The 24,354-nt window shown below is 46.8% G+C and overlaps 1 protein-coding gene across 1 annotated transcript in view; it reads left to right on the top strand.

Annotated features, from left to right (window-relative positions):
* Positions 1–22,350: 22,350 nt before the first annotated feature.
* Positions 22,351–24,354, top strand: part of CCND2 (cyclin D2) — a 29,767-nt gene continuing 27,763 nt past the window's right edge. Inside the window, exon 1 of the mRNA XM_046011535.1 lies at positions 22,351–22,830. Within this exon, the coding sequence (XP_045867491.1) occupies positions 22,636–22,830 (195 nt within the window). The 5' untranslated portion in view covers positions 22,351–22,635. The remainder of the gene's footprint in view (positions 22,831–24,354) is intronic.

Below are 24,354 nucleotides of genomic sequence, written 5' to 3'. Positions count from 1 at the left end.
TAGAATGTCTCACAGAACTCAACAACAGTTTACTCCCTATTACCAGTTCATTATAAAGGGTCCAAATAAACAGCCAGATGAAGAGGTCCATAGGGTGAGGTCTGGAAGAATCCCGAACGCAGACGTTTCGGTCCCCATGGAGTTGGGGTGTCCCCCCCCCCTAGGCATGACTGCTTAAATCATGGGCTATTGGCAACTGACTGACCCTCCATCCCCTCTCCCCTCGAAGGAGGCTGGGGGAAGGGACTCAAAGTTTCAACCCTCTAATCGTGCCTGGGTCTTTCTGGAGATGGTTCCCCACCCTCAAGTTATTTGGGACCATGGAGAGTAGTCTTATTCTAGTAAAGAATGCTCATGTCTCTCCTCACAAGGAGCTGTGTCAGGGACAAAGACCAAATAGCTATTTTTCTTTATCATATCACAGCTACCCTAATGACTTTGAATAAAATTTTCTAAGACACTGTCTGCAAATCTCTCACTTCTTTAAGAAAGAAGTACCTGAGTTTGTCTATCAAGGATTTGACACTGTTTCATCCTCTCAGAAGTACTTCCACTCACCGATCATGGAAAAAGCAGAATATAAAGGGCTTTGTACAGTCAATAAACCAACATTTATTGAACAACTACTGTGTACAGGCACTTGCAAGGACCTCTAAGAGACAGATACACAAAGGTGTAGATAGGAAATTTCCTAACTTTGTTTTGTTGAGGACAAGCCAGAAACAAATCCCAGACTTTGATGCCCAAGGTTTTGACATCATCTTTGAGTCCCGGCGTGCTCCTTAGCCACGGAGGACCTGTCTTCCTGTCTCTTTCTCTGCAATGCTCTGTCATAGTAACACGGACTTACAGGGTTAGTGGGGGTATTAAATGAGATTCGCCCCAGAAAGCTGTATCAGTCATGCTCAGCACATGGAAAGTTCTCAGTAAGTAAGCTGTGAGCACCTGAGAAACACGTGTATGTAAGGAGCGGTAATGCCAGGAGACACCCCACCAGAGAGCTGACAGGCGTCCAGCGCCCAAGGACGAATGAGCAGCAGAGAGGGCATATTTGCTCTAAGAATGGGGTTACAGGGAAGGAAAGCTCCCAGGACTGACTGGGCTGGATTCCAGAGGGTCTGAGGTACCGATCACCTGAATGAACAATCTCAGCCCACAGGGGACCCCTGCCCTGAATGAATGTGCACTGGCCTAGACATTCAAATACCCTGGCTTTCTGGTCACTGAATGAAACAGAGTTCTATAGGTATGTGGGGAACGGTCAATCAGGGAAGCCTTCATGGAGGAGGTGGCAGAGGAGTCAAAGCCCCAAAGATGGATAGGGTTTCAGAAGGTTAGGGGGAGAGATAATGCAGATGTCAGCTTAAGGGTGGCCCGTCATAACGCTCTACACGCCCCTCCTCTGGGCACAGGCTCTGTGGCTTGTCGGGGATGTATCCCTCTTTCTTTCTCCCTGAAACCTCCCTGCTGCCGCCGAAACAGAATGCTACTTCATCTCGCCTGGTTCTTGGGAGAGCTGCTACCTACACCCCCACCCCTACAGAGCAGCCCTTCTCAGATGTGAATGCTGAGGTCATGCCAGCCCTACCCTCAGGTTTGCACCTCTCCCAAAGACCATGTTCTCCTGGTCTTCTAGAAGCCACGACTCGTCTCTGTGCTCTGCCCAGCATGGGGGTTCCAGCCCACGAGTGGGCCCTGCGGCCTTCCCTGGCAGGGCTGCCAGCCTGTGGCTGCCGTCTCCACCGCCCCCATCCCAGAGTTGCAGGGACTCAGCAGTCACTGGCACCCCCTCCCAGCCCAGCTCAGAGACTCTATTCTCAGCACCCTGGCATCCCGGTCCAAGTTATCACAGGCCAGTTCAAGTGGGAAGCGAAACAAAAACTGAGGCATGTCTTCCTATTTTATCACAAACTGTAAGTGGTGCAATGTAATCCTAGCTCTGCCTCTTATCAGCTGGGTGAGCTTGGGCAAATGACACAACAGTTCTGTGCCTCAGTTTACCCATTTATTAATAGTATTCCTTATCATAGTGTTGTGAGGACCGAATGAGTTACTATAAACGAAATACTTGAAACAGTGCCCTGTACAGTGCGAGACACTATTTTTTTTAAGGATTTTATTTATTTATTTATTTATTTATTTGAGAGAGAGAGAGAGCAAGAGCAGGGAGAGAGACAGAGGGAAGCAGACTCCCCAGTGGGCAGGGAGTCCAATGTGGGGCTTGATCCCAGGGCGAGGGGATCATGACCTAAGCCAAAGGCAGATGCTTAACTCACTGAGCCACCCAGGTGCCCCAGGAGGCACTATTAGCATCATTGTGTTATCATGGTTAAGAGAGCAGAATACCAAATCAGGCTGACATCAGAGACATCACTTAATGTCTCTAAAGGTCAGTTTCTTCATCTTCTGAAAATGGAAATAATAACAGTATCCAGTTCATTGTACAGCCATGGGACCATATGAATGACTTTATGTGAATGATTTAGCACCATTCTTGGCACACATGCTGGGAAAAGGTTTACACCATAAAGAAGAAAAAATCTTTGAAGAAAGAGACAAACACAGACAGACCTCGGCTAGGAAAGTGACAGCCACGGGGCACCTGAGTGGTTCAGTTGTTAAGCATCTGCCTTTGTCTCAGGTCATGATCCCAGGGTCCTGGGATCAAGCCCCGCATTGGGCTCTCTGCTCAGCAGGGAGCCTGCTTCCCCCTCTCCCACTCCCGATGCTTGTGTTCCCTCTCTCACTGTGTCTCTCTGTGTCAGATAAATAAATAAATAAGGTCTTTAAGAAAAAGAAAAGTGATGACCAAACTCAATGCCTGCCACGTTGCCTGCAGTCTCCGCCCCTCCCGAGAGCTCCCTCATCTGGAATTTGGGACACCCTTCCCCTCCCTCACCATGCCTGGCCCCGGGGTCTCCTGGCACAGTTCAGTCACAGAAGCGACATAATGCAGAATGAACAGCATATTTAAACTCATCTACTCAACCCCCAGGAAACCTGGGGAGTAAAAAGAATCCCTTTAGAATTTTTCTTGCTTGCCCCACACTCAGAGATCTGCCATCTGGGAGGGTAGCTGCTGTGTGTGGCAAAGATCCCTTGGACCAGCCACGTGGCTTTGAATGGTGTGGTCAGAAGCCCAGGCCTTGGCTTTTGAAAGACTCATTCAAGTTCTGAGCCCGCCAGTTACTGACTGTGGGATTCGGGTAAATTTTTAATGCTCCCTAACCTGGGTTTCCTCTTTCATAAAATGGGAAGGGTGAAAGTTATTTCACCGTGGAACTGTGAGAATTAAATGTGCCCTGTGTAGGATGCCTTAGCACAGTCACTGGTAGGTGTGGGTGCTTCGTGCATTTTGGTGATGCTTATCAGCTCTGGATTTCTAAAACCCAGAAGACAGCAGGGCATTCTGTTCAGGAAGTCGTTTTAGAGAAAATCTGTATCCTCTTCATTTTTCCAGTTGGGGGCGGGAGGAGAGTTCAGGGGGAAAGGGTATGACCATGGCCTGAGCCTCTGGAACCCATCTGCCTAGTGGGGCAAACTTACCAACCTGTGCCCATCCTGCTTCAGGGCCATCGTTCTCCCCGGGCTGCAGTCATCATTCCCGACACCATCAACACCCTTCCCTTCCTTCTGCAGAGATGGGAACACTCTGGCATTGTTTCTTCCAGCCAATGGCGTCTCTCTGGCCTGCGATTGGTACCTCTGAGATTCCATCGCAATCCAGGCATCCCAGCTATGTCAGCGTGACTCACGTTGTGTGTGTCTGACATCCACATGGCCCCGGAGAAGGCTGGCTCCAGCGAAAGGTTATTTGGAATGCTGCTGAATGTGTGAGGGCTGTCAAGTTATCTTTTTGGGGTTAGGCCATTAAAGTCGCATCTGATGTTTTATGGAACAAATGAGATAAAGTGCATTTTGAAATCCATGAAGCAGAGAGAGCATTTTTGTGGATGTGGACACAGGGGCAGCTGAAAGTAGGCAGGGTTGTTGCTGTTTTTTTTTTTTTTTCCTGAAACTTTGCAGTCCTTCTTCCACATAGCTGTTTCGCTTCAATGTAAAACAGAAACAATCCCCAAACGTGAAGCATGAAGACTGCCATACTGAATAGATTCAGTGCAACCCTGAGTTGCTGCACTACCTGGAACAGTGTGGATCTGTCTATCTGCCTCCTATCATCCCAATCAGAGGGCTGTCTGCTCTGTCCTTAAATTCTCTACCCAACCTTCATCACACCCCTGAAGAAAAGTTTCTTCCAGGCAAACCTAAATCACTCTTGAGTGCTTTTTCGTCCACACCTTTGATATCTCTCCATCCCCTCATTCCCCCGAAGTGATCAGTTCGCGAGATGTTCTAGCCACACCAGCCTGCCCTTAGCCCTCTGAGCACACCCTGCATCTTCCCACTTTTGTTTCTGAACTTTGTCTCCTTTCTCCAGAGCATCCTTCCCTTCCATCTCAGCCACCATTCATCCAACCAAATGGTCTAACAAAGAGTCCAGACAAATAACAGGCACACTGTCAGGCAACTATAAGAAGATCAGCAGACCACATGTTAGAACCTTCTCATCCTCCAAGCCTAGACTCAAGCACCACACCCTCCATCCAACCTTGTCATTCATCCGCTCAACCAAACCCCTTATTCTCTCTCTTCCTGTACTCCTGTAACACTGGGGTGACTCCCTCTCCCTTATGCTAATGTGTGCGCGTGTCTGATCCCCTGCAGACTGTAAGGTGGCTGAAGAGAGGAACTTCAAGATGCTCACTTTCTATCTCAGACCACTTAATGTATAGAATTAAGACTCCAAGATTTTCCTCTTCCCATGGACACCTGACTGTTCAAAGAAGCCAGGTACAGCGACACTGGATGGAACTTTCTTTATAAAGGCAAAATTGGTGAGAGAGGGTGCCTGAACCCCTACTGTTTGGAAGTACTTACATTATGGTACATTCTTACAGTTGAAAACCATTCTACGTTTACAACGAATGCAGTTAGGGCCTATGGGTGGCTCAGATGGTTAAGCGTCTGCTTTTGGCTCAGGTCATGATCTCCAGGGCTTGGGTGGAGCCCCACATTGGACTCCCTACTCAGCAGGGAGTTTCCTTCTTCTTCTCCTTCTGCAGCACCCCCTTACTTGTGCTCTCTCTGTTTCTGTCTCTCTCTTGCAAATGGATAATAATAAAAAGATCTTTATAATGAATGAAGTAGATCTACATGGACTGGCACAGAAAGACTCCAAGAGATTACTGTTAACTTCAAAAAATCAATTTACTGAACAGTATGTTTGGCATGATCCTATTTAGGTTTTAAACTTTTACTCAAAAGAAAAAAAAAACACCCAAAAAGTAAAGATCTCTGTGATGTGATTGAGCAGGTAATGGGTTCTCTGAAAATGTTGGGAGAAATCATTAAAAAGTGAATCATATGCCCCCTAAATATTTCTTTGAATTTAATGTGCATTTATTTACCAATCTCTTGATATCAGTCCCATGTTTTTTGTTTTTTGGTTTTTTTTGGAAGTAGGCTCCTCACCCAACACGGGGCTTTAACTCCCGACCCTGAGATCAGCTGCAATCTATACTGACTGATCCAGCCAGGTACCCCAGTCCTAAGCCTCTTTTTTTAGCATGGGTCTGATACAGAGCTCTACATCATCTTTTATATGTAAGCCACATGCATAACACATCATCTGTGATTTCTAGTTTTGTTTTCTGTAAGTTGGAATTAGAACTTAAAGACACGGATACAATTATTTGAGTGCAGGATCCTAACTTACAATATGTACAAGACTTCCATGACTTAAACCTCTCAAGCATCATATCTGTAACACAGGACATAATAATAGTAGCCATAGGTGACCAAGAGGAAAAAAGATCACTCTGTGGGTACCATACCTAGATCTTAGCAAGCTTTAGCTAATCTATGAAGTATTTTATTTTCTTCTTATTATGGTGCAGTAAGAAGATGAAGAAGCAACAGGGAATCACTCTACCTGGGACTCTGGCCACCTTCTCTTTCTGCCTTATAGATGCTCAAAGTGCATAAATACCAAGGGGAACAAATACCAAGGCATAGCTGTAGGTGAATGAGAACTTGCTATGTGACAGTACCGTGCTAAGTGGCATGACAATTCAGTGCTTAGGAAGTTAGTTTCTGTTGCAAAGGATATTACAATCTAATGAGAAAGGGTTGAATACATACGGGAAAGTAATAATAATAATATGGAGTACCAGTTAGGGTATTTTTAGTTGAAATGATGAAATGAAAACTAATAAAGTAGCCTAAATACTAAATTTCTTAAATGGCTTGGAACAAAGGAAAGTTCCAGAGCTTGAGGCACTTCAGGAGATACTTGACCAGGGCTGTGGATCCAGTTCTCTTTGACTTTCTTAGTGTTGCTGTACTATGTGTGTCAGCTTTATTCTCAGGAGGGCTTCCTGCTAGTAGAAAAAAATGGCCCCAGCAATTCCACTCTCAAATCTGAGACCACATCATCAAAGTACACAGTCGTGAAAGTTCCTCCAGACTTGTCAAGTTCACATACCCATCCCTAACTCAATCACTCTGGCAAGACAGACAGGATTATGTTCATGGGCTTAAGCCAGTGATCTGGTGATGGAATCAATTTATTGAGTACTTCTTCCCTGCCTTAGGCACCTGTTCTACATATCTTCACGCATTTTTCTGCCCAAGAATACTATGAGGTAAGTGTTACCAGCATATCCAGTTTGTGGTTGAGGAAACTGAAGTCCAGAGAAGTTAAATAATTTTCCCTGGGTTGTACAACCAATAAGTAGTAAGGCCAAGATTCATACTTCAGCCCACTGATTCCAGAACCCACCTTCATAACCACTAAAACATAGAGTCTCTCAAGGTGTAAGTCCCAAGTTGACCCTTGCTGTGTGGTATAGATAACACATGCCAGGTAAATCGAGAGGGAAGAACATTTGGCCAGCTTGTGAAGTAATAATGAAAAAGAAGGGCTTGATTTAGGTCTTAAGCAAGTGCAAAAAAATGAGATCCAGTGAAGTTTTATTTTATTTATTTGGGGGTGGGATGGGCAAGGGGAGAGGGAGAGAGAGAATCTTAAGCAGGCTCCATGTTGGGAATGACATGGGGCTCGATCTCACAACACTGAGACCCTGACCTGAATTGAAATCATAAGTTGGACACTTAACTGACTGAGCCACCCAGGTGCCCCTAGATCAAGGAACTTTTAGAGACAGGAATTGTAGCAGAGATAACAAAGGCAATGATATCATACAGCTGTCAAGTTTGCTCCTTATATAGAAGCTGAGTGTTGTCCTTTTCTAAGTTGACTTCTCTGAGCCCAGAGGTAAAATAAGAAGCCATCAGAGTGAATCAAAGACCTTTGAGGGGAATCTAAAAAGAGAAGGGGGCAGAGACTACAATCCTAGAAACCCTGAAAGAGACCAGTGAGAGTAAAGCCAATTCCTGTGGAAAATAGAAAGTCTTTTGGAAAAGCAGAGAGTGAGAACCCACAACCCAAGGAGTCACCATAGCAACAAGTCTAGAGCAATTATTCAATGGTGACCTGCCAGCGAGGTAATAGGAAAGAGGGGGGATAAAGGTGGAGCCTTGGGAACTGGAAGACTATCCTAATATATAATATAATATATAATTATATATTTATATATAATTATATTTTTCAGCTTTTTACTTTAAACTTATTTTTGTCTTTGTAGCTGAAGTTTGTTTCTTGTAGAGAGCATATATTTGGATCATGTTTCTTTATCTATTCTGCCAATCATTTCCTTTTGATTGGAGTATTTAGTACATTTACATTTAATGTAATTACTGATAAGGTAGGATTTACATCTTCCATTTTGCTATTTGTTCTTTATATATATCTTGTCTTTTCTGTTCTGTTTTTCCATTGATGTATTCTTTTGTGTAAAATAGTATTATCTAGTGTATTATTTAAATTCTTTTGTTTCATTTCCTTTTTTAAAAATTCTTTTCTTAGTGAGTGTCTTAGGGATTACAACAAACATTTTAATTTAAAATAATGTGGTTTGGATTAATATCAATTTCATTTCAATAGTACACAAAAGTTTTACTCCAATATAGTACTGTTCCCTTTTCTCCTTTGTGCTATTATTGTCATACAAATCACATCTTTATACATGATAAGCCTATCAGCACATTTTTACAATTATTACTTTATGCACTTGGCTTTTAAATTAGGTTAGAAGAAAGTTGTTACCCAAAAAACCCCACTATATCCATATTCTTCTTATATTTATCTACGTGGTTACATTTACCAGTGCTTTTTATTTATTTGTGTGGATTTAAGTTACTATCTAGCATCTTTTCATTTAAACCACAAGAACTCCCTTTATTATTTCTTGTACAGAAGGCCTACTAGCAAGAAACTCTCTCAGTTCTTGTTTATCTAAAAATGTCTTGACTGTTCCTTTATTTTGAAAGATAGTTTTGCAGGTAGAGAATTCTTGGTTAACAGTCTTTCTTTTAGCACCCTGAACATGTTAACATAATATGATAAAAATAATCATATTATTCTTGGATGTGTAGATTACTGTTTTCTTAAAATATTTTATTTATTTGTCAGAGAGAGAGAGAAAGCAGAAGCAAGGGGAGTGGCAGGCAGAGGAAGAAGCAGGCTCGCTGCTAAGCAAGAACCCTGATGCAGGACTTGATCCTAGGACCCTGGGATCATGACCTGAGCCAAAGGCAGACACTTAACCAACTGAGCCACTTGGGAGTCTCTAGACTAATGTTTTAAAATAAATTGGGAAGTGCTCAGCCACTATATCTTCAAATATTTTTTCTGTCCCGTTCTCTCCTATCCTTCTGGGACTCCCATTATGTGTATGTTGGTGTACTGAGTGGAACCCCACAGGTCTTTGAGACTGCTCATTTTTCTTCATTTCCTTTTCTTTCTGTTTCTCTGACTGGATAATCTCAATTGACTTACCTTCAAGGTCACTAGTCCATTCTTCTGTTAGTTCAAATCTGTAGTTGAATCCACCTACTGAATTTTTCAATTTAGTTATTATACTTTTTAACTCCAGAATTTATATTTGGTTCTTTTTAATAATTTTTCTCTTTATTGATATTTTCTATTTTTATACTTTAACTCTTTAGAAATGGTTTCCTTTAGTGGTTTGAACATATTCACATTTTAAATAACTGATTTAATATCTTTGTCTAATAAATGTAATATCTGGGCTGCCTCAGGAATAGTTTCTACTGATTGTTTTTTACCCTGTGTATTGGCCATATTTTCCTGTGTGTCTCATAATTTTTTTTTACTGAAAGCCAGACATTTCAAGCAATATAAGCAAATCAGATCCCCACCACCACCACTCACACACGCACTACCAGGTTTATTGTTTTTGTTCCTGTTTGTTTACTTAGTGACTTTCCTGGACTAATTCTATAAAATCTGTATTCTTGGTCATGCCCAACCACGGAAGTCTCTGTTTAGCTTGCTTCATGGTCAAATAATGATTAGACAGAGATTTCCTTAAATGCCTTGAACCAATATGTCTCTGAGCCTTTAACAAGGGACTCTAGTGTATGTGCGGACACACCTTCAACAATCTGGCAGGCAGTTTAAAACTCTACTCTTGCACAGAGGCTTAAGATCAGCTGGCGGCAAGTAATTAGGGCTTTCTCAGGTCTTTCCTGGGCACACGCAACGCCATACACATGAATATGGCCTTCTAGAGTCCCAAGGACATGTCAGAGCTTTTCAAAGTCCCTATGGACAGCACAAGTTCCAGTACTTCCTTTTAATTTTTTTAGCCAACCTCTTATTAACCCCAATGGTATTGCAACCTCAGGTGGTCGGAATGTTAAGCAACTGCCACAGATTGTTTTGGACAAACATGCAGGGAATAAGCCTGTTCATGGAAAGTGAGCTTTGAGTCAGGTCAAATAGTGACAAACCCTGAGACGGGAGCTTTCCCAGAGAACAGCTAAATAAGTCAAATAATGACATTTTTCTGCCTTGAAAAAGGCAGAGGAGATTGAAAAGGTGACAGGATAAAAGAAAAACCTACTTGGAGAGGCAAAAGTCACAGGTAGTTATGGTCTGGTAAAAAGCAAGGCACCCAGTCCAAAAGTTCAAAGTAGGAAAAATCTTAAAAATTAAAATGAACAATAAGTATCTAAGGCCAGTTAGAGAACAGAATAACTTTGGAAACACAGTAAAATGCTGACAGAAGAAATAAGAAGATTAGGGAGAGTGTAATGATACAAATTGATACAGTTTGACAATAATAACCAACCTCACTTAACTTACTGTATGCCAGAGCAATGGGCTAAGCCCACTGCCTTTACTCTTTACAATGACTCTGCTAGGTAGATATTATCATCTCCATCTTACAGATGAGGAAACCTAGGCTCAGAGCAAATAAGTGATTCATCAATCCTCTCGTAACAGCCCTAACGAGGTCCTTTATTTGATCATTGGAGGTAACCCTTGCCATGTTGGAATGGATTGCAGAGAAAGCTCACTATGTGAGCAGAAATCTTCCTCCTGTTATTGTTTTATGAGAGATACTAGTTTTGTTCCCTGGGGCTGCAAAACACAAGATAAGATCATCTGGAGTTTAATACACCCAAATTATAGCTGAGAAAATGGAGTGCAATTTTGGATTTCATTAATAAGATCAGCCTCCAGAAGATGGGGTGACAATTTTCTCTTTCCTGTCTAGCCTAGTCTGCCTCAATAGCACTGGGGATGCCAGAAGTGTGGTAACAGAGAAGTGGGTGAGAGCAGGTGGATGGCAGTCCCTGACCCTAGTGTGTTTTGTTGTAACCATTTTAACGGTCTGCAGGGTTCTAAATTTGCTCCAGGTTGCTCTTTCTCATTAACCACACATTAAGAAAGATATCACACTTAAAGATGGATATCAGCAAAGTATTCAGACCCAGAGGAGGACAGCCTGCTAATGAGGGGCTAGCATCCAATGAGTAGTTGAAGAGAAAGGGTAGTCTAGCCCGGGGGAGAATGGGTGAGATGACATCCTCAAACATTTGACCAGCTGTCAGCCTAAATGACAGAGACCGTCAACCTTTCTTGTGTCAGTAGCCATAGATGACATTTGTGGGCAGAAATTGCCAGGAAACAGAAAGTTCTGGGCCCCTAACTAGCTGTGAGACCTTCAATAAGTCATTTAACCTATCATCCTTCAGGATCCTTATGGTACATGGGAAGATCCTATATGGTTCCTTATATGGATCCTTATATGGATGCTATACGGATCCTTATGGTTCTTGGGAAGATCCTATATGGCAAAGGACTTAGTTCAAAGCCCACCAATAGCAAGTAGACACCAATGCTGCTAAGTTTAGATGCTGAGGAAGTATTTTGTTCAACCTAAGAAAGCAATGTATATCCATATAACAGACAACGAGGATACCTTATAGGACATGTGTTTCTCATCAGCAGAAATGTCTGATCAAAGACATCATCTTTATTGGGCGGGGACACTAAAGAGGCTCCTCTGTGATAGAAGGGGTGTAGACTGGGAGACTCATGGAGTTCCCTTCCAACCCTAAAATGCTGTCATCCCATGTAAATCTTGTCCCAAATTACACAGTTCGTGGCACAATGGGGACTAGAATCCACCTCTTCCATTCCTAAGTCCAGGGCTTTCTTCATGACATCATACATCATACATCATACATCAAACCAACCAACCAACAAAAAACGTAGGACACTGTCTAGAAACTATTCCAAGTATAATTGTTTATTCATTACGAGTTTCTCTTTCTCAGTAGCCACATTTTTTTTTAAATTTATTTGACAGAGAGAGAGATCACAAATAGGCAGAGAGAGAGGAGGAAGCAGGCTCCCTGCGGAGCAGAGAGCCCGAGGCTGGGCTCGATCCCAGGACCCTGAGATCATGACCTGAGCCGAAGGCAGCGGCTTAATCCACTGAGCCACCCAGGCGCCCCAGTAGCCACATTTTAGAAAGGAAACATGTCTATAAACACTTCATGTTATAAAGCAAATAATTTAAATCTAAGTAGATTTCATTGGAGTACAAAGGATCCCAGTGAATGACGTTTCTCACATGTTCAAAGCAATGAAAAGTGACGAAGAAAAGTGGAACACAGAAGAAAGTTTTATTTGCTTATTCCTAGTTTATTAGGACATGCCGGAAAGCAAGGAGGGATGTCCTGTGTAAAGATGGCAACTCTGGAAATTTGCTGTACTCCCTTTTCACCAAAGTAGCCACCTGTTACACATAAGCTCCATGTAGCTCAGTATATGCTTCATTTAAAGTGCCCATAAGGCTCTGAGCTGTCACCTAGTCACCTAAAGAAGGATATGGAAGTTAGGGTCCATTCAAAACTATATGTTTAAATGTGCTCAAATGAGGGCTGTGTTCGGGTTGCAGGAATAAAACATTTGGTTAGTTTGCTCCAGGTGCTGGGATTTCCTTATGCACCCTGGAACAGGTATACAGTCCATATATTTTAACATTCCCCATATATTTTTACATTATGCATACACACACACACACATTTAAAGTTAGCTCCACACCCAGCACGCAGTCCAATGCAGGGCTAAAAATCACTACCCCGAGATCAAGCCCTGAGCTGAGATCAAGAGTCAGCTGCTTAACCGACAGAGCCACCCATGCACCCCTACATTCCATATACTTGTTAAAGACTGCCATCCTATTCAATCAATTTAGGATTATGAAGACACCATTCTCTATCAGCTGACGACATGCTTCAAAGTACTCACCCATACAGGGAACTGAATTTAAAAGGTTCAGACCTGGGAGAATTTAAAATTTCCCAAGATAATTAGGGGGTGAGACTGTGCTTCAATTCACAATTTAAGAATTGTTATGTAAGGGGCGCCTGGGTGGCTCAGTGGGTTAAAGCCTCTGCCTTTCGCTCAGGTCATGATCCCAGAGTCCTGGTATCGAGCCCCGCATCGAGCCCCACATCGGGCTCTCTGCTCTGCAGGGAGCCTGCTTCCTCCTCTCTCTCTACCTGCCTCTCTGCCTAGTTGTGATTTCTCTCTGTCAAATTAATAAAATATTTAAAAAAAGGAATTGCTATGTAAAACACAATATATGTAAAAGATGCTCTAAGATAAAATTCCTATGGATGATGGTGATGATAATGATGATGAGAGAGCCATGGGGACATAACAAACATTTACAGCTGAAAGGGAACGTATGATCATTTACTGCAGCTAGCAAAGTTTGTGGATGAGGAACTTCAGAACTAGAAACATTTAAGGCATGTGCAGGTCACAGTGCTGCTTGGCGATCAAGTAGGACCCAGAGTGCAAATATTCTAAATTCTAGCCCAGGGCCATTTCACCAACATGATGCTGTAGGAAGGACAATATTTCCTGCATCAATTTAGAAGACATCCAGGCTACAAATTAGAGTCTATCTTCTGCTCTGTCAACTTCTAGGGGACTTGGGATAAGTAAATGATCTACTCTGACCTCCATTTCCTAACCAAAGGAGTCAAACACTAATCGATACCCTGTTGGATTCAGGGAGGATTCATTCAGACGAGAAACAGATGCTCTGGGAAATACAGCTACTCAAAGAAAGGAATGTCTCAGATGGACCAAGAAAGCAGCTTCATCTCTGGCAACTTAAAAATGACTAACCAAACCCCAAACATGTAATCCAGACATCCAACCAACTAGTCCCAATAGAGTATAAACAAATTAAGAACATAATTTGAGAATAATTTAAGAACATTGTAAAAAACACTGTGCAATTCAAATAACAACTACTTGACTGGACCGAGTTTTAAAGGGAAGATAAATTTCCATTTCTCTGGCTCAGGTAGGTTGTGTAAGATGGGCAAAACATGGCATCTCCTTCTGTGCCTTTTGTTCTATAGTTTTACTATGTTTAAAGCACTCGTTTCTCATGCTTACTCACTATAGAATGTGCTTTTCAGAGTTAGGGACTGTATTCTTCAACTCTTTTTCCCTCCTGCCTGCCTTCCAAAACATCCATTGAGTGTCTAACGCTTATGCCCATGGCATTCCCAATGCCTGGCACACTGTTTGGCACATGGTAAGGACTCAGCTTTTACTTTTCAAAAATGAAGGAATACATCACAAAAGTTTGCATTCTCCAAAGCACAGAAATCTCCGCATATTTGACTCCTCATTTAAACCATTAAAATTCTACCTTACAGATCTGAAGTATGCCCCCGACCTGCTTTGATGTATCTGCACAGATGGGTGATGTTATCAGTTTAACACATATGTGATCGTTCAGCATGGATGCTATATAGAATTTCAATCGCAGACTCTTAAACACAGAGGCATATTCTGTGTCTTGACAAAATATCATGAGGTCCTATAGTCCATTCCCCTGTTTCCAAGCAAGACTGCATCTAATCTATTATATTGAACAAGGCTTTCCTAAAGCTGAAAGATTTCCGCTCAGTGAAACATACAGGCAGCCTCCGTAAAGTCTTAAGTATTTAAATGGAAGGTAAGACTTGGATTTCTTGAGCTAAGTATGATTTTCATCCCCAGTGTAGCCAATTTCACTGCAGTGCCATTACTGATTTACTTAAATCATCTGCTAGATGACCAAAAATTGCTGGTAATTACAGAATATTTATATGAACTTCTCTTGTAAAAAGGCAAGTAAATTTGAGCCTTATTCAGTATTTTGTTAGGGGAATTTTAAATTAGATATACCATCTTATTGAAAAAAGAGAAGAGTTAGAAGAATATATATTTAGAAGTGGGGGGTAGAAGAACTATTCACCCAGTTTATTGGAATTACACAGTAGAGCTCTGATGCACTGGTCCTTGATACAATTAAATTTCCTGAGTTTAAATGATTTCAGGAAGACCCCCACACAAAATGGCCTGTACAGATCTAGACTCCCTTCTCTCAAAAAAAAAAAATATATGTGTGTGTGTGTGTGTGTGTGTGTGTGTGTGTGTGTGTGTGTGTGTATTTGTAAATAATGTTTCAAGATCCTAAAATAATTAGTGGCCAGATGTAAGACATTTCATCTGAAACTTTATGTAAACTAACCCAAACCATTTGCTTCAGGATATCTTCCTTGACACCAGGAAAGAGTTTTTTGGTCCGGGTCTCTGCATTTGCCTGATGCACTGCCTGACTGGTCTCAGAAATGGAAACATAAGTGGGCATGATGAAGGAAAGCATTTAGAAGTTAGGCGAAAGAATTTTCTTGTTCCTTTTTCATTGTGTGTGTTTTACTCTCCCCCTAAGCAATAGGTAGAGTAAATTTTGGTGACTTTTTATTTTCCAAAGTGCAAAATTGAATACTTTTGGTGTTACTTCCCAGGACAAAAACTTAACGTAGTCTTCCTAATTTTTTTCTAACATTTTGATGACAATTTTTAAAGAAAAAGAATATGAAGCTTCACACACACGCATTGAAAGGAGACGGAAGAATCACCAGCATCATTATCATCAATAAATAGGGCTTGAAGGAACTCACCTCTGTACATCACAAAGAAAGAACTATTTAATTTCTAGTTAATGGGACGTACAATGACAGTGTGATCTGAGATGACTAACAGCAGAGAGAAATTAGGATTTTCTGCTCTAATTTCACCTTCCACATAAACCCCTCTGCTCTGGATTTGTGCTTTTCTCAGTTGTTTACATAATGCATAGGCGCAGACTTTGTTTCAAGTTCATGTAAAAGCAGATGCCCTTACTTAAGGCTGAGCAAAGAGGAAATGCATTCCTCCTGAGTCTAAATCCAATCTAGCTTGGATTGTCTAACACACTTATACAAACTGCTTGCTTTTAGGTCAACCCTAAAATAGAAAGAATATATCGCTCCAGAGGTACACATTTTGAAGATTACAAAATTTTAAAAACAACCTGCTTCACATTTTAAAACTCATTCCTTTTTATGCCAACAAAAGGACCACCCAGAAAATAATTTTAGAAAAATTTTCAACCTGCCTCCTGAAATTTGCCACCAGCAAAAAAATTTCCAAGAAGCCCCAACAAGAAAACTATTTCTCCGGTTTTTATTAATTAGTTCATAAAAGTTTGGAGAATATGAACTCAGCATGTTGTAGAATTATGTTACAAACTGTACTAACAGATGCTGGCAATCCTTGTGTTTAAAGATTGCAAAATAAAATACAAAATAAGAAATACTTATTAGAAATACTTTATATCACTTTAATTTGGTTGTAACCGATACAGAGTTGAATAAAACAATGAAATCAAAAGAATATTCAATCACGCCCCGAAAGTAGACATTTTAAAGGGGAATGAATGAACCTGGACAAAATTGAAGTGTTTAAAAAACAAATAAAAATGACTATTGCATAAAAAAAAATTTCTGGAGGGGGTAGTCTTGACAATTTACCAAGAATTTAGATCTACAAAGTGCTTAATTTGACCTCCCACAACTTAGGTGTCTGAAATGAAGCAGGAGCAAAATTTAAAGGACGTTGATCTTTTACGTTTTTAAAATACTTCCTTTGACTCTTTCCTTGTTTTTTCTCAATAATTTTTTCTTTTTTTTTTAAACCTTTGTATACACAAACCAAGTGTCCATCAAATCAGGCACTAAAAACCAAGCCCTCTTAAATACAGTTCCCTCAGAGTGAGCTTCAACAGCAAGTATTGACATTATCACCAATTTTAACTCTTCTTCTTCAAAAGAAACAAAACAGAATGTCTTGGGTCAGATCAGCAACCATTAAACGAAAAAGAAATAAATAATAAGATAAAAATAGAGGGAATGTACTAAAACGAATGAAGAAAGTAATATTCAAAATCAAACTCTGTCATCTTAAAAAAGAAACACTTCCACACCTCATATCTGATTGGAACAGAAAGCTTTTCCTTTACATTTGAAACAAATAATTCCACCTCAAACCCACATTTTCAAGAAGCCCCCAGCTTTCTGCCTCTGACTCTTGCCACAGTCCACCTCCTGGAGGGAAAAGCCAGTTCCCTTTTACTCCTTTTCTCCCAAACATTCTCACTACTGCTCCTTGTGAAGTTCAGCCTGTAATCAGAATTGTCACCGTGGGTTCAGAAAATGACATATTTTAGGTATCACCCCCCCAAGACCGGAAGATTAGAAAGACTTTGCCCAAATTTAGGGGAAATTGAAGGTGCATGGGCTCTCTCTGCAGTTTCAGTCTCCAGCCCCTGAAGTCTAGAAGGTTCTCCGCGAGTCCCGACACCACATGGGTGCCCAGCGAGTGGGAGGGGAGTCGCCCGTCTGTTTGTGGAGCTCTTTGGACAAGCAGGTTTCTAGACGGCATTTGTCCTCGCCCGGTAAAATCCACGCAGTATCGCTCCTCGCCATCTTCGGGAGATGGAGCTTACACGTAATTATTCGAGCACCAACCCACTCCGCCGGTGTTTAAATGGTGAATGGGGCGGGGGGCGGGGGGCGGGGACGAATGTGTCGCGCGTGAAAAAACACGCCCGGTGTCAGAGCAAACGCAGAACTCATGACCGGAACCGGCAACCACGTTCCCGTCTCCTTCACCGGAGGCCGGGTAGGAAGCTGAGCGGCCGAGCGTCGCGACCGGCAATCGCGATATTCAGTCCCATGTCGGCCGGCAGCCGAGCTGGCCCGCGACCCCCCGGAACGAGCCCTTTCGGCGGCCGCGAGCTGCTGCGGGTTTCCGAGTGAAAACTGAATCCGAGGGGGCTGCCGGCGGCGGGGGCGGCGGGCGGCGGGGAGGAGGGGCGCGGAGGGAGGGTCGCCGCCCCGGCCCGCCCGCAGCCCCGCACCGCCGCGCCCCAGCCCCGCGCGCCCGCCGCGGCCCGCGGCCCTGCCCCGCGGCTCGCGCGCCCACCGAGGTGCCGGACGCGCCGCCGCCGCCCCGCGCCGCTCCCCCGCCCGCGGCCCCCTCCCCCGCCGCTTCCTCTCGCTCTCCCAGCCCCTTCCCCCCACGTGTGGGTGACGTCAAAATTCCGCGAAAAAGCCGCGTGGTGGCTCCCCGAGCGGAGGCGCGATTCCGCCGCCCAGCGGCCCCCTCCCGGGCGCGCCGGGGGGAGGGCGCAGCCCCGAGACGGCCGGTTCCTTTGCCTCCAGGGAGGCCGGGGCCCGCCGACGCCGCGGGCCAGGCGCCCCCCGCCCCAAATCTTATTGGAAAATTCACTTTTATAAACCTAATGCCTTTCCAGAGCTATTTTCGGCCTCGTGAGGCGTGTCCTGCAGCTGAATCAGACAGGAAGAGGGGGAAGTTCGGGTCTTTTTATTTTTTTTTTCCAAGGGAGGGGAGTGAGAGGCTAGGTGGGTGAACAGACGGCAGGCGCGAGCCTTCCGGACCCACGCCTATCGCATCTGCCGCCTCAGGCACACAGCCGCGGTCCGCGCTGAGACGCACCGACGGGGCAGTGTTAACGCACAGGCCGGGCCCGACGCTGCCCCCCGCTGGATCCCGAGCGCCCCAGACGGGCGGCGACTGAGTCCCGGAAACGTATTCACACCTGGAGTCCCAGGGCTCCGGCGTTGGGAAGCCTTCCATAGGCTCGTCCCTACGCACCTTCTTCCTTGCCCTTGTGCCCTCCGTCCCGACCTGTCCTTTTCCTTTCGCGCGTTCTTCCAGTTCGCTTTCACTCCCTTCCTGTGACTCCCCCCATTTCTCTTTCGGTACTTTCTCTAGTTCTTTTTGGTGTCCCGGGAGCCAGGAGCTGAGACTAGGGCATTTACCACTTACTTTTAACTAACCGTCGGGTTTTTGGGTTTCATTGTCAGATCATCCCTCAGTGGAGAACCACAGACATAGCCCAACTTTTTGGAGGACTTGGGGGAGGGCGATGGTCCCCATTCCCCAGGTTGAACACCCTCCCCCCACCCGGCCGGAGCGCCCCTGCACGGAGGCAGCGGGGCTCGAGCTCGCGTGCCTCTATAGCTTTGAGCCGACAACGTGATCACCTGGCCCGCCGGCAGCTGCCAGGTGAGCTTGGGAGCATGTGTGCTTAGCGTTTGCAGGTTCCTGCAGAAATGTGCCTATAGACACCCAACACCCGGCTGCACCCTACACCTACAGGGTTTTGTACACTTTCCAACCGAAACTCCAAAACGCGGGGAGTAGGGGGTGGGGAGCCGGCACAGAAGGGAATAAAAGTCCAATAAAACTTATGTTCACCAAAGTTTATCACTGATTCTATAAAGGACAGGATTTTTTTTCCCCCTGAGGGTGAAAAGGGGATAAGGAAGAACCAACATAATTTTTTCCCTTTTCCCCCACAGTGACCAGTTTTGACTTAAAAGTCAGAGCACAGGGGATTGGGTTTTTCTCTAAACCTGAGTATATACGCAAAGAAAATGCGCACGTTTGCCCAGAAGGCAACGTGCCTGTTCCCGCGTGCTAGGCGCAGTGCTTTTTAACAAGCAAAATTAAGGTCTTAACACATGGTCGGAGTGGCAACCCAACGGGAAAACTCAGTTTCCAGCCCAAGCCTCCCGGAGACATTCCTGCCAACCTCCGCACCCTCTCACGCCCCACCCCGTGCGTTGGAGACTGAAACCCGACTGGGGGACTGATTCGATGCGAGGTTAATGTTCGGGAACAGTCCGTAATAGGAAGGGGAAGTGAATGGGGGAACTTGAAGAGGCGAGCCTGCCACGCGGGAAGCGTCCGCACTCGTGGGTCTAGGTGAATGAAGAGGCCACGCGGAGAGGGAGCATCCGCCCGCGCCCCTCTGTGCCCCTCCCCTTCGCGACTACCGCTCCCCTAGTCCCGCGCCCCGCCGGAATTTCTCAGGGAAACCAGACAGGAGTAGGGGTGGGGGTACAGGGGAGGGAAGGGGCGAGAGGGCCCTCGGCTCGCTTCTGAGATTTGAGACGTCGCCACCCAGGCTCTCTCCCCAGGGTGGGCCAGGCCGGGAGGACGACCACCCGCCTCTTCCCCTCCCCCCTCTTCCCCACTTCAGGAGCCCAGGACTGGAGATGCTTTCCCCGCAGGGAGGTGGAGAGAAGACCGTGCTGGGTTAGTTATCAAGTGATGTCAAGAGGCTGGAAGCCTTCGCCGACTTCTGTCCTTGCCTGTCAGGCTAGATTTATACTTTAAAAATACCTCTCTCACCCCCTACCCGCCCCCCCGCACCCCCCCCCCAGCAGCTTTCTTTGAACCGCTGATAGGTGGCTGGGGTGAAGTCTGAGTAATTCCTTTATGGGGTCGGGTCTTAAAATGTAAGTTAATATATTTATCCGGAGTGACTCAAGCTTGAGTCGGGAAGTCCAAGTTGACTAAAATCAATAGGTAATTGTTAGGGACCGACTCTATTCCGAGGAACACTGTACTCAGCCAGAGTGTCATCCACTACGTAGGACTGTTTCATTTTGAGTTGCAAGTTGGGTTTCTCAGTGAGCTTTTTGCTTCCCGAAAGCTAATGGCTTCCACAGCAATTAGACATTTTCCTCGCCCTCCCCCTTCCCTCCCCTTTCTTTACCTACGGTAGATTGGATACTAATTCCCTGGGCTATTGATAAGGTCGCAGGCGCCCCGGCCTCTCCGCAGCCCGCGCCCGCCCCAGTCCCGGCTCTCCCTCCGCCCTCCCTTGGCTTCCTTTTGATGTAGCGGGGAACGCGTTCTACTAAAAAAAAAAAAAGAAAGAAAAAAAAGAAAAAAAAAAAAAAAGAAAAAAGTAATCTGCCCGGTAACAATCAGCGCGCAGTAGCAGGAGCCCCAGAGCTATTGGCTATGCAAATAGAGGGAGGGGAGACGGCGCCCCAAACTCTTACTCACCCTTTTAAAGCGATATTTCCCCCCTTCACTCCCCCCACCCCTTCCGCCCCACCCTCGTTTAAAGGGGCTGGCCTCGGGGCCTGAGTTAATCGCTAGCACCTCTGGTTTATTCACTCCCCGCCTTCTCTGTTCCACTCTACCCCCCTTTCAGGGAACCGAGTGTACAACTCACCCAGCCCCCCCTCCCCGCTCTCCACGCCCCGGTTCGGGCCCCCTTTCTCGGTGAAGGAGGTGCTCTGTCGATCACGGTGTGTCTCGAGCCCTGACCCACGCCATGCTCCCTGCACGTGCCAGCTCGGCCAACTTGCTGGGGTCTCTGGGGTCTGTCCCCTTCCACCCAAAGTGAAATTACACTGAAAGTTGGGGGGTGGGGTGGAGGGAGGAAGGAGGTAAGGAAACGCCACCATATCCCCTGTAAAAGCAGCCTTGACCCCCGGATGCATTTGAGCACATGTCAGAGCCGACTGCTCGGGCAGCATCTCCATCGCAATCCCGCTCCCCGGGAGAAAGCCCCGGCTGGTGGGTGAGGCGTGAACCCGGAGGGGTCGGCGAGGATGCAAGCGAAGGACACAGGGTGGAAGTCTTGGGCCTCCGGGGAAAGGAAGGGGTGGTGGTGTTTGCGCAGGGGGAGAGGGGGGGAGCCAAACCTAATCCCTCCCTCGCCCCCCTCCCATCCCCTCCCCCTCCCGGGCTATTTCCTAGAAAGCTGTATCAGTGTGGCCACGCTCGGCGCAGACACATCGGGCGGCTTGTCAGCAGATGCAGGGGCGAGGAAGCGGGTTTTCCTGCGTGGCCGCGGGCCGCGGAGGAACCGATGGTAGCCCTGCCCCCCACCCCCCGGCCTGCTGCAACCCTGGGCGCCTCTCCACTGCTCCCCGCGGCGCCCGTAGCGCCCCCAAGAAGGGGAGGGTTTCTGCTCTAGGGTCACATTCTATCACGGCGGAGAAGCCGCCCCCTCCCTCCTAACACCCACCCCTTCCTCTTCTTGCTCTCCACACACACGCGCGGGTGGGGGGGGGGGGACGCGGTTCTGGCCCCTTTAATCGAGCTTTTGAAACAGCCTTGAAGTGATCAGGAACTCAAACGTCCGGACATAGCCTTTATCTCTGGATAGCCAAGGTTGCTATTTTCTAAAATCGCTTTCCTTAGTCTTCACTTAAGGGGTCTGTTTCTAAATTGCCTGAGCCTACCCCATCTTCAAGCGATCTACCCGTCATTCTCGGATCTTACATACATGGGCAGGAGTGGAAAGATCAATTTGAGAAAGCCAAGTTGGAGGGTGGTATTTTGGCACGATAGACCCACAGAATGTGCGAAATAGAGGGAATAAATAGAAATCGGTGTGGTTTTTTTGTGGGTTCCCCTATCGGGGCCCCTGGCATGCAGGGCTGGATAGAGGGAGAGGGCCTCGGAGAGCTAAGGAGACGGGTGGGGGGGCGGGGGACCGCGTTTGAAGTTAGGTCGGGCCAGCTGCTGTTCTCCTTAATAACAAGAGGGGAAAGGAGGGAGGGAGGGAGAGATTGAAAGGAGGAGGGGAGGGACGGGAGGGGAGGGAAGGGGAGGAGGAACCGGAGAGGGGAGCGAGGCGAGAGGGAGGAGAACTAACTGCCCAGCCAGTTTGCGTCACTGCCTCGCAGAGCAGAGAAGAGCGAGCAGGGGAGAGCGAGACAAGTTTGAAGGGGAGGGCAGGCAGAGTTAGCAGCCCCCGAGGCTCTCCTCTCCCACCGCCCAACCCTTTACTCTCTTCTCCCCCAGCCTCTCTCTCTCTCTCTGCCCCATAACTTTTCTCTCGAAAAGCCCCTATTTAGCCAAAGGAAGGAGGTAAGGGGAACCCTCTCCCTTCCCCCCTCCCAAAACCCCCCAACTTTTCCAGTCCGGAGAAAGCAGGGGAGCGAGCGGGCACCCGGCTGGCCATGGAGCTGCTGTGCTGCGAGGTGGACCCGGTCCGCAGGGCTGTGCCAGACGCCAACCTGCTCTACGATGACCGCGTTTTGCAGAACTTGCTCACCATCGAGGAGCGCTACCTTCCCCAGTGCTCCTACTTCAAGTGCGTGCAGAAGGACATCCAGCCCTATATGCGCAGGATGGTGGCCACCTGGATGCTGGAGGTAAGTCTGCAGACAGACTCCGTCTGTCCCCATCCGGATACTCGGACCCCCCCCCCCCCACCCCGCGCAGGGACCCTAAAACTGGGAGAGGGCAGGCTCCGCGCGCTCGCCTCTCTACTCCCGTGCGCGAGTTTACCCCGCGCCCTTTGGCGAGACGCGTGGCTTCGTTTCTGTTCCCTGCAGGATGCAGGACTAACTGGGGGAGGGGAGGAAAAAAGGGAGGGGGGAGGAAAATCTGGGAGAAATGAGGCTGTCCTGGGGCGGGGGTGGGGGAGCATCCCGCGCGTGTGCCTGCATGTGGCTGCCTCTTCTTCCCACCCCCATCCCGACCTGTCTTTGGCGAAGCCGTGGCTGCTTTCGGTGCAGTGAAGAATGGAGCAAGAGTGTGAAATCGGGGGCCCCAACGTAAAAAAAGCAGCCCCCCAAAGGCCAGAGCAAATTCGTCCTAGCTTCAGGTCCCCGCATGTGGTCGCGACTCCGCGTTGGCACTTGGGGGGGGGAGGGAGGGGGAGGAGGGAGGAGGAGAGAAACGGAGAATTCAGGAGCCCCGGAAGTCGCAATGAAGAAACGTGTGTTTTAGGGGAACCCAAAAGAACCACTTCTTTACCCTTGCTCCAAATCTTTGCCGAGCAAGCCGTGTGCCCACGTATGCACAGCTCTGGACCTGCCGTGGTTTCGCCATGTTGCTTTGCAAACTCCGGTTGGAAAGGCTGGAAAACGTCGCCCGCCCCCCCTCGCACCCCGTTATCCCGGCCACCCCACTTGTAATAGTGTCCTCTCCCCCAACCCCCACCTCACGAAGGTTACTTACAGTTTGGCTTTCCAGGTTCCTCGGTGCGGAGATTTGGGTGGGGTAGGAAGGGGGGGGAGGAGGTGTGTGTAGGGGGAGATGTCGGGGCACCCCTAAAGGAGAGGTCAGAGTCCCCCGTGCCTCTCTCCGGCGGCTCCCCGTTCCTCGGCTTTCCCCCAGCTCGGCACCACGGTCCCCAGTTTCTGCCCTTGTGGGCCGCAGCCGGACACTCCCGCCGCGGCGCTCACCCCTCCAAGTTTCCCCTCGGGATCCAAAGCCCTAGGGGTCGAGATACAGACCTTTCCGGCACCCGAAACCTCCGTTTCGGGAAGCCTGGATCCTCTTTGGGGTTTTCACGCCAAAACGGCTTTTCTAGGATATTTCCTCGATTTTTAATTATTTTTTGAAACCGTCTCCCCATGCTCCGAGTCCAGCCGCGAGGCTGCGGCTCTTCCTCCTCTCCTCCCTCCCCCTCTCTTCCCCACCTCTCCCCACCCACCCCCCCAATAGCGGCGCCTGGGCCGCAGGGACCACCCCGGACATTTTTTCCAATTGTCGGGAATGATAGAGCAGGGTCTGGGGGTCCGAATGAGACCAAGAAGACCACCCCCGGAGCTTCCAGAATATTTTTATTGATTTTTTGAAAAGATGACGAAATCCAAAAAAGAGAGTGTGAGTGAGTTAGAGTGAGCGAAGAAGTCGGTAGCCAAAGGGAGCGTCGCCGAGCCGGGCGG

Source organism: Meles meles, chromosome 7, assembly GCF_922984935.1.
Source record: "Meles meles chromosome 7, mMelMel3.1 paternal haplotype, whole genome shotgun sequence".
NCBI classification, from domain to species: domain Eukaryota; kingdom Metazoa; phylum Chordata; class Mammalia; order Carnivora; family Mustelidae; genus Meles; species Meles meles.
This window is presented reverse-complemented; position numbering and strand designations above follow the sequence as displayed.